The 10,808-nt window shown below is 35.5% G+C and overlaps 1 protein-coding gene across 2 annotated transcripts in view; it reads left to right on the forward strand.

The window, feature by feature from the left end:
* MINPP1 (multiple inositol-polyphosphate phosphatase 1) overlaps positions 1 to 7,621 on the forward strand; it is a 66,427-nt gene extending 58,806 nt beyond the window's left edge. Inside the window, exon 3 of one of the 2 annotated variants that reach the window (XM_004439995.3) lies at positions 5,569 to 5,806. In XM_004439995.3, coding sequence (XP_004440052.2) covers positions 5,569 to 5,672 — 104 coding nt within the window. In that variant the 3' untranslated portion in view covers positions 5,673 to 5,806. Of the gene's footprint in view, positions 1 to 5,568 lie in introns of both variants that reach the window. The other variant, XM_004439994.3, reaches the window with a different exon arrangement.
* The last annotated feature ends 3,187 nt before the right edge of the window (positions 7,622 to 10,808 follow it).

A 10,808-nucleotide genomic window follows, 5' to 3' on the forward strand; every position in this document is an offset into this window, starting at 1 on the left:
CTATTTTATAAGCTCTTATCCTGTGAGATAAAATTTCTCTAAGCCAAATTTTTAATAGTCTGCTTTCTTGACATTTTTTTAAAAGATATAAACCAAATCAATTAAGTATCTTCTTAGTCTATGCCCAATAAAGGTTTGTGCACATACATTTAGGAATGATTTACATATGGTCCTTAAAGTGATAATTTGTTTCAGGTGATTATATGTTATATTTGTGTTGTTTGGTAATACACTTTACCAGTAGTGATATCACTGTCAAAAAGCAAAAATTCATGCACCATCATAATACAGACTTGAAGCATCTTCTATTGCTGTATTTTTTAATCAGGTGCCTTAGAAATAGGCAAAGTGATTTTAATTATATCTGGGAAATGAGTCAAAGATCTGCAGGGAGATTGGTTGGCAAAGAGAGGATGTTCGTGCATGGAGAAGAAAGCAGCAGGAAATATGAAGTAGAAGACATTGGTTCTGGATACAACCTCAGAATCCTTCTCAGTACAGTGTTCCAGATAGTTACTACTTACTGATTGGAGTTGAAACCTATTTGGCCTAGATACTGTTCTATGAAACTAAAAATTGTCATTGGTTGACATATTCCCTTTCTTCCATGCTAGAATAAAATGTAGGTGTAAACACCCTGTATGACTCAGCAAACTGAATTCAAGCTGGAGAGTATAATGCAACTGAATCCCTTAGAGTGATGAGTGAGAAAAGATGGTCTCCATAAGTTCATAGAGACATGGTGTCTCTAACTTTAGGAAGCAGTTAGTCATGTAGTATGTTCCTTAAAGCAAGATTTCTTTTCTGTCTGTCTTTTTTCATCATTAATTGCATATTTATTTCAAATTAAAAACCTGGGAAATGTGGTCTTTGCCTTTTATACATTCTTGGAGAAGAATTGATGCCTTGTTTAAGAGACAATCCATTTTCTTACTCTGTAGGACTTAACATGTGCTTTCACCAAAGTGCGTGTTCCTAAAGAGTGTTTTTGACATTGGTCAATTCAAATCAGTATGCCAGGAGCCTGTTAGCAAGCGCTAACAACCCAGCGCTAACAATGTAGTTTTCCTCAGCTAGTATGTTGAAATGCCATGTTTCTTACTCCAACTAAAAACTGATTTGATTTGAAATGATTTTAAATCAGCAATGGTTTGAAAGTAAACTTAGGTGACTAAATTCTTAAATTATTTGCTCCAGTCCAAATATACAAATATTTTCCTATGCAAAAACGTATTAAGATTTTTCCAAGTGTATTTTTTTTGTGTATAAATTGCATCATTCATGAAACTTGATTTATGGTATGCCTGTATTTAAGTTCAAGCTATAAAGTTATTTTTGAATCATTTCAGGTGTGCCCTGCTCTAAGAAAAGAATTTTGAAAAGTCAAACTTATAAATCAGGCTGAGGGTGGTTAATATTTTTTTGAAAGGATTTAGGTTAATCTTTTACATTAAACTACTTCCATGAATTTAATGGATGGTATTTTTTCTAATGAGTTTAATTGGTGGTTCAAAGATAACTTAAGCAAGTAAGTTAACCTCAGTTTTTTCATCTGTAAATAGGAGAGGATAGAATGATAATATATACATCATAGTGTAAACCAGCTACTACACTTTACCAAGGCTACAACAGGCAGCATTTCTGTTGTGAGACTTACTAGGAATGTACTCATGAGCCAGCTCAAACACCACCTCGTCAGCAAAGCATATCCAATTCTTCCCCAAACAAAAGGATTTGCTCTCCTTCTCCAGGTTCCCCTAACACTTAGACAAATGGTAATCTGCAAGAAGCAGAAATATGTTTTATTTGTATTTTTGTTCTTGCACCCTTATCGCCTTTTTTCTCCTTCTTTGTCATCTTTCCTCCCCTTCTAAAAAAAAGAAACTAACGTGGTACCTGGCACTTGGCAGGAATGCTAGGATCTTTCATATCTAAACAAAATAACCAAATGAATCTTTGAAAAGTCTGTTCTTTATTATGTTTCGGAAAATTGGGCGCAGCCATTTTGTCCAGAGCCTTTTCTGTATGAATACGAGCAACATCAGCCAGCTTCTTTTTCTGAAGTTGCAAGCTACATTAGTTTTGACCCTATAAATCTATAGTTATCCTTGTCTTAAGTTATTATTATTGTATTGGTGCATTTAATCAGACCTTTAAAAATATTGTTTTTTGTATGTTGCAAACTTCTGTAATAGATTGATTTGCATGCATCAAATGGCAGAAGACAGTCATTTATTTTTGTTGATATGGCTTCCTGTGTGAATGTAATATATAAATTTATTTGATTTCCCATAAAACTCCCAATAAACTTTTTTTTTTTTTGTGAGGAAGATCATCCCTGAGCTAACATCCATGCTAATCCTCCTCTTTTTGCTGAGGAAGACCAGCTCTGAGCTAACATCTATTGCCAATACGCCTTTTTTTCCTCCCCAAAGCCCCGGTAGATAGTTGTATGTCATGGTTGCACATCCTTCTAGTTGCTGTATGTGGGATGCGGCCTCAGCATGGCCGGAGAAGCGGTGCATCGGTGCGCGCCCAGGATCTGAACCCCGGGCCGCCAGTAGCGGAGCGTGCGCACTTAACTGCTAAGCCATGGGGCCGGCCCCCCAATAAACATTTTTAAAGCACAATTTTCCTCAACTTTCTTCTCGAAAATAGCTGATTTTAACATGTGGCTGACAGTAAGGCAGTCAAAAGAGAAAATGGGGTTTATTGCTTTTTATATAAACCTAAGGAACCTTCAGGTTTACAACTTAAATTTGGATCACAACCTAGATTTAATTTCTTTTGTAGCTTGATTGTAATTAACAGGACTTTGAACTCTTATCATTTGTACGCAGCCCTGTTGGTCTCTTTCCTTCCCCCAGCACACATTTTTTTTCATATGTGTGTTTGTTGTCTTGTATCTTTTTTTCTATTTTCTCTTTATTTGATTGACTTTTGAATCCAAGTATGTAAGGCTGTCCATACTACTGTCTATCCTATGCTGTCTGACACAATAGCCACCAGCCACATGTGGTTATTTATCACTTGAAAATGAGGCTGGTCTAAATTGAGATGTGCTGTAAATGTTAATTACACACTGCATTTTGAAGACTTGGTAGAAAAAATGAATGTAAAATAGTTCATTAATAATTTTTATGTTAATCACATGTTGAAACTAGAATATTTTATATTATATATTGTCTTATATCTTGTGCCTAGTTTACTGGAGTTCTTCACTGGGGAAAAGAGGAGAGAGTTACTGACAGCTGTCTTTCCGTGAGACAATGGGAATATCGCTGCTATCCTTCCTGACCTCTTTCCTGTCCTAATAGATCTTGCAGAAAGCAATAATGGAGCATTGAGCTTAGGGTTTTTCCTGGTTTTGAAGTTACTGGCTAGAGGAATTAAAATGTAAACCAGTATTTTTACATTACTTGTTTTTCTTTAACTTGTATCACTATTAAATTCCATTATATTTATATTATGGTAGTGGTATTAGCTTTGACTTGCATATACTCAAATGTATAAAGGGGCCAGGCAAATAACAAATGAATAAATCCATCCTATGTTAGACAATATGGAGTGATATATGTCCTGTGCAACAGGTATATGTCCTCTCTGGAGGGTAATGGTAACTCTTATTCCTGTTCAGTTGACTATTGTTTTATGGGAATATATGTTGCCAGATCTTTCAGGTTTTCAAGAGGAGCCAAAATCTGGATTTTTAAGGATCTGAAATCTCCTAATTTTTAAATACTGACCTATAATGCAAAATTTAAAAATATTTGTGCAGGTCAAATCAAATATACTGTGGTCTGAATGGTACTGCTTTGTAACTTGGACCTAAGGGGATGTTTCTTGGAAATAAATGTAGGTTTTAGGTACTTTAGATGACCTAATTAAAGTATGCCAGTTAAGAAGAGAGGCTTACAATCACCTGTTGATGAATGGTTTTTAAATTTCACACCTTTTAGAGAATATTAATCTCAAAATAGTAGATACTTGTGAAATAGTATGTTACAGTTTCTATGTATTTTTTGAGTATGTATTTCTAGTATAGTTATATTTTCTGTAGGGTTTTCTGCTCTTTATTCTCTTATTTAATTTTCTGTTGCTCATTTTAATGTGAATTGAGTTTTCTCAAACATTTAGAAGAAAGCTCATGTCAGATTGCTTTCCTAAACTCCCAGAGCTCCCTTTTCTGGTGTGTGTGTGTGTGTGTGTGTGTGTACTGTTCAGAAATACCAGGTGGGCTGCTTTCTGAGACTTCCTGGCTCTGGTCCCTTCCGTCCATTCCCCCCTAGTTTTATTTTGACTTACTCTTTCCTTTGTCTCTGCTGTGCCTCTCCTGCTCCATCTTGACACCACTCCAGGCAGTTTCTCCTTATTGTGTCATTTATCCTGGAATGGAGCCTTGGAGAGGCTGTTTGGAGAGTTCTCAGGGACTAGATTTCTCCCGCCCCAGGAGAGGCCTAGTAGTTGTCCTTACTTGCATTCACCAAATACTAGAATGGGCTAAACCCTTCCCAATTTCAGCTGCTATCTCAAATTGGCCCACAGCACTTTCAGTGAATACCTGATGGTTGTTTGGGATTCTCCTGTTTTCAGATTTCTCATGTGCTTTGTGGCTTCCTTCTGCTTTCTTCCATACTGATGCTGACAATATGCAGATCTTGAGGCTATTGGTGATTCATGGAGTATACTTTTCCACATAGTTACGTTGTAAATGTTTCCCTTGGGTTTTAGATCTGCTATCTAGTTGCTCCGTCTGTTTTTATGTGGGGAATCAGGAAGGTTCAAATGCGGCTGTCCTCTCAGAAAATCCAGATGCACTAAATTTGTAACCTAATATGTGGGGTGGCAGCAAGAATTCAGATGGTTAATTATGTTTGAAATCATAGAAAACTTGAAAAAAAAAAAAGATGACTTAGCTCATGGTGTTGAAAGCTGTTGTGTTTCTGGCAGTGTATAAACTCCACTCCTAACCAGAGACAAAGTATATCAGCTAGAATAGTTTGTGTCTCTACCTTTTTGTGGCCCTATTCCGAATTTAGTGCCCAAGTCAGGTCTTGTAAAACACTGAAAGATTACATGAATTACCATTCACTGTTCAGCTTGGTATTAACCAAAAAATTTACTGAATATTGCTTGTCCTTATTCCCTAGATATAGATAAAATAGCATTTGAAGTTCATGCAGAAGAGCTCCATTGAGTAATCAATATTTAATAAGGGCCAATTTGCTCAGTTTCACTCACAGAAAGGCAATATAGTTTTGAAATACATATCTGCTTCAACTTCCTTAATATGCAAGTAAAGACTCCACTCTCTCTTTAAACTTAAAGAATAATGCCTATGCACACTGTTTTAGATGGATTTGCAATTCTACAATGATCCTGATTTTTGGAACTTAACTTTTAGTATGAAAAGTTCAGTTCTTTGCCACACAGAATTTCAGCCATATTGTTAAGTTATGTATGTAAAGATAAAAAAAGATTAGAAAGTTGTATACTACTTCTCAGTGTAGATATTATGTTCTGTGACATGAGAATATATACATATTTTTTCTCGATTTCTCTTTTAAGGTCTCAGCCAATTTCCTCTCCAGTCATCCTTCAGTTTGGTCATGCAGAGACCCTTCTTCCACTGCTTTCTCTCATGGGCTACTTCAAAGACAAGGAGCCCCTAACAGCTTACAATTACAAGGAACAAATGCATCGGAAGTTCCGAAGTGGTCACATTGTACCCTATGCCTCAAACCTAATATTCGTGCTTTACCATTGTAAAAATGCCAAGAATCCTAAAGAAGAATTCCGAGTGCAGATGTTATTGAATGAAAAGGTGTTACCATTGGCACACTCACAAGAAACTGTTTCTGTGTATGAAGATCTGAAGAACCATTACAAGGACATCCTTCAGAGTTGTCATACCAGTGAAGAATGTGAATTACCAAAGGTGAACAACACATCTGATGAGCTTTGAGTAACTGGAGAACATTTTTAATTCATCCAGAATCTATAGGGAGGGATTACATGCTTGGAATAGGTGGGCAATCCTTGGTTACTGGTTACTGAAAGCTTTCACATTACTTGGGTATTTCTGTCTTTTCACAGAAAAACATTGAGTTTCTTTTTGAGTCTGGACATTCATGTATAAGAAAAGATTCTTCACTGGAGCAGCTCTCTTAAGGGGAAAAATATTTATTCACAGAAATAGCTGGCACTGCAAATGTTTACAGAAATTAAATTCTTCCTATTTATATAAGAAATCTCACACTGAGATAGAATATGATTTCAAAGTGATACTTGAAGGTGCTGGAGTAACAAAATATTATGTCAGTTGGACGATCCATAGCTTGATTGAACTAAGTCTAGGAACTTTACCAGTTGTGCTGCAGTTCTCTCTTTTTTCCTCAGGTAGCATAGTGCTAGTTTTGTCTTTTTTAGTCAGAAATATTATGATAGACTAGGAGTATCACTTTGGAAGAAAGCTAACATCTTTCTAGTTGAGAATTTGAAACAACGTTAAGAAACGAGTCTGATTAAAAGGACACCTTCATGGAAGGAAGACAAAAAGTATAATAAAATAAATATTTTTGTTAATACTATTTATAAAGTATTTGAACACTTGTTCAATAATTTCTTTTAACTTCCTAGTAAGCCTTGCAAGGTCATTCTTTAATTATTATCATATCTGTTTTACATATATAACAATAGAGGACAAAGAGGACCATTAGCAACAAGTCAGATGGATAGAATCAAAGTTTCTTAAATCCATTGCTTAGCAATTTTTTCCATTCTGTCACTTTGCTTCTATTTTTATATTTTGCTATTATGTGAAATGTGTCTTTTGGTTGTTCAATTTTTTTCTTTTTTTTTTTTTTTTAAATAAAGGCTTTATCCTGGCTGGCTTAGTTTCACAGATATGAACCCATTTCAAAGAGTTCTGTCAAATGCCTTGAAAGTGTTTGCTATAATAATAAACAGAATTCTTGTGACTTTGATACCAGGTCTTTTCTGCTTTCTGTGTTGATATACAATCAGTAATCTATGGTAAAAAGTTGGAATTTCAAGCAGCTTTGACTAAATCAGTCAATATAAGGCAGTTTTCTTCTAATAGAAATTGCCTCAAATAAATTTTCACTTCTTAAAGAAGAATGGAAATCTATTTTATTAAAAATCTAAATAAGAAGTATCACAATTATATATTGAAATTATAAAAGAAGATGCATAGATCATTGATCTTCAAATGATTGATGTTCGTAAAATAGATGATTAGCTGGTAAATACTGCTGATGCCTCAATACACTGGTGATTGTTCCTGCAAAGGTCTGGTATTATCTTTTTCTTTTTTGAATTTGTAAATAAGCTGACAAGAAGAGAATAATATAATGAGCATTCATGCCCATCACCCTGTTTTATCAAAATTAACATTGTAACATTTGGTTTCCATCCAAATAAGAACAATTGAGGACTTCTGTATGCCTCCCTGATGCTGTTGTTGCCCTCACTCCCTGCCTAGAGGTAACCACCAACGTAAAATTCAGTATTCTCCATTTCATTGCATGCTTGACTCTGGAAACTTGTAGTTTTGCTGTGGGAATTTTAAAATTTTCTATAAAAAGACTTATACTGTGCACATCATTCTTGAATGAGTGATTTATTTTAACTGCTGAGTTTGTTTTTCAAGACCTTTTTTGATCCTGATCATTTTTCACAAATTGCTACTATCAATTCATCAATACCTATTGAGTACTTTTTATGTACAAACACTAGATTCAGTTGATGGACATATAAATTTGAATGAACTTAGTTCTTTCTTTCAACGGGGTTATCTTAAAAGACCTTAAAACAACTTACAACTAGTATATACAACCACGTACTGGGGCTTTGGGGAGCAAAAAAAAAAAAATTTCAGAGTCCCACCCTAAATCTAAAAAAAAAGACCTTAAAACAAATTTGCTTGGTGTCTGACACATTAACTAAATAATTTTTGATTCAGAAACTTTTAATAGACTGAAAGTTTTATAGGAATTGTTTAATTTCATTGTTAAATAGGACCATATAGTCATCTTCGTAGTCATCGGTATGTAAAATATTTCAGGATGGAGGATTAGTGTGGTCCGTTTTTGCTAATGTTACAGAGGTTGTGATATTATTCTGGTGCTATTATTCTTATTTAGGAAATGCCTGAAACTGAAGACTCTCATGATAAAAACTGAAAGCCTTTTGTAGGATAGGATATAAAAAGTTGAACATCAAAAAATAATCTTTGGCTAAGAAGAGGTCATTCATAATAGGTGACCAAACTACTCTGTTAAGTGTTAATTTAATCACTATTGGTTCTGATATTTTGGTTGATTAATAAATAGCCTGTGGACATTAGCCATTTTTCTGTCTAATCTACGACTTAGTGTGTGCACTGCATTATAGTCATCATTTTGAAGTTTCTGCTCTCCAACACATAATCATTCACTTGATACTGTTTTTGTATATAAGCAAAACTCAACCTGTAAAGAAAAAGGAGCTTCTTTTTTTGAAGGCGTAATCAACTTTTATGATATCTTTACTTGAGTGCTTTCCTTTTATAAATGGCAGAATTGATGCATGCTTAAATATTTGAGAGTTACATGCAACCAAACCAGAATAGATAAGTGTAAATTTTTGGAATATATTTCTCTAAGATGGTATCCTATGTGGTTCATTAATGATCCTTGGAATTTGGATTCTCTTCTGCCAGATATAAGCTGAAAATAAACATTTGCATTACCATATAATTTGCCTGTATCTAGCTCTTCTCATGAATTTACTTCACAGATCACTCAATTCTCTCCTAACCATTCTTTTTCTCTCACTGAAGTATTTCCTTCCACTCACTTAGCAGCCCAGTCCACTCTGAAGCACCTTCACATCAATCTGTTAACCTATTTTTTTTATTGGGATGTGTGTATGTGTAACAGTATTTTCGGGGGGTGGTGAGGAAGATTGGCTCTGAGCTAACATCTGTTGCCAATCATCCTCTTTTTGCTGAGGAAGATTGGCTCTGAGCTAACATTGGTGCCCATTTTTGTATGTGAGACGCCTCCACAGCATTGCCTGACGCGCAGTGCATCGGTCCGCGCCTGGGATTCGAAACTGCGAACCCCGGGCTGCCAAAGCAGAGCGTGTAAACTTAACCACTACGCCACTGGGCTGGCCCCTGTAATAGTATTTTTGAGAAAATTCTACAGCAAGAAAAAAGATGTCACGTTCTTCCAGTAAAAAGGTTTGTAGTTTGAGCTTTATACTTGGCAACTTGTGAGGTTAACTTTTAAAACTTTAACTATGTTATCATTACCGAAGTTGTACATTTTAAGATAGAAGGATTCTTAATTTTATTATTTCTGAAACTAGTCTCAATTCAATATCTTCCATGTACTATTGCCAGATTTTAAACCATTATTTACACCCAAGCAGTTCATGTTCACACTTTTGTTTGTTGTACTGGGAGAACAAATATTTGTTGATTATAATGATAGCCCTCCAAACTGAATAATACTCCTAGTATAAAGAGAACGTTTCATTAGAATATTTATTTCACATTATTTCTGAAATAGCTAGTGTGGAAAATTAAGTTGGGATGAAAAATCTATAGATTCTCTCTGCTTTTTTCATTAGAGTTCATCCTACCAACCTTGGTTCTGATTGTTTTTTGATAGAACTTTAACAATTTGGGTGCTTTTGGAAAGTTTTTTTAACAAATATTCTGGGGGAAAAAACCCAGTTTTTATGTAAATTATATAAATATACACTTGTGCAATTTATCTTTGAATATCTACAGATGAGAAAATTCAGTTTAATTGATAAGAAACATGCTTAATTGGAGATAGGAAGAACACTAATTTTGCTCTAGCTGTAGTTGCTCTTCCTTTGAGAGACTGTTGGTTTCTTTTCCTTACAATTTTTTTCCTTTTTCCCTTGCCTTCATGAGAAAGTGAGACGACTAGTCTTGGTAAGACAAGGTAGTGCTTTTTTCTTCCGTCTGCAGCTTGCTCCCTGAAACTTTTGTCACTCTTTGCATTGTGGAGATTCGGATGAGAGCCTGGTTTTCTAGTTTGACTATTTTAGGTAGTTATAGTATTGTAGTCTCCTTAATCCACCCAAGTGCTATCCATGGTAGGAAAAAACACTGAAAAGAGTCTGAGGAGAGAGATTGAGATCCTTGGGGCAGAAGAATGAAGAAATGAGATAGAAACAATCCCCTGCCTTTTCCTTGCTGACAGATACACAATACATGCAACTCCCAGATGTAGATAGGGAATCAGAAGTAGCTGAGAGTCTACATCCACTTCAGTCTGGTTGCAAGGTTTCAGGTCTTTCTAGTAAGGGAAATGGACTAGAGCGGCCACCACGATGAAACTTTTATTAAACAGGTGATGCTAATTTTTGCTTCAGACACCTGCTGGAAGTAGGAGATTAAGTAATACTTGCTTTTCAAGTCTAGCAGCTATCAGCCTAGCTCTTGAAAAACAGAAGCATGGCTAAAAGATTTTCCTCCTACCCATGGGCCTATGGGAGCTTCAAAGATCTGTTTTCTTTTAACAGGTCTAAAAACTCTTTGGTTACTAAGTATTTTATTTTATTTTATTATTATTATTTTTTTTATAATTTTATTTATTTATTTTTTCCCCCAAAGCCCCAGTAGATAGTTGTATGTCATAGCTGCACGTCTTGCTGTATGTGGGACGCGGCCTCAGCATGGCCGGAGAAGCAGTGAGTGGGTACGCGCCTGGGATCTGAACCCGGGCCGCCAGCAGCGGAGCGCGCGCACTTAACCGCTAAGCCAT

Source organism: Ceratotherium simum, chromosome 6 (genome assembly GCF_057802395.1).
Source record: "Ceratotherium simum simum isolate JZ-2026a chromosome 6, ASM5780239v1, whole genome shotgun sequence".
Taxonomy (NCBI): domain Eukaryota; kingdom Metazoa; phylum Chordata; class Mammalia; order Perissodactyla; family Rhinocerotidae; genus Ceratotherium; species Ceratotherium simum.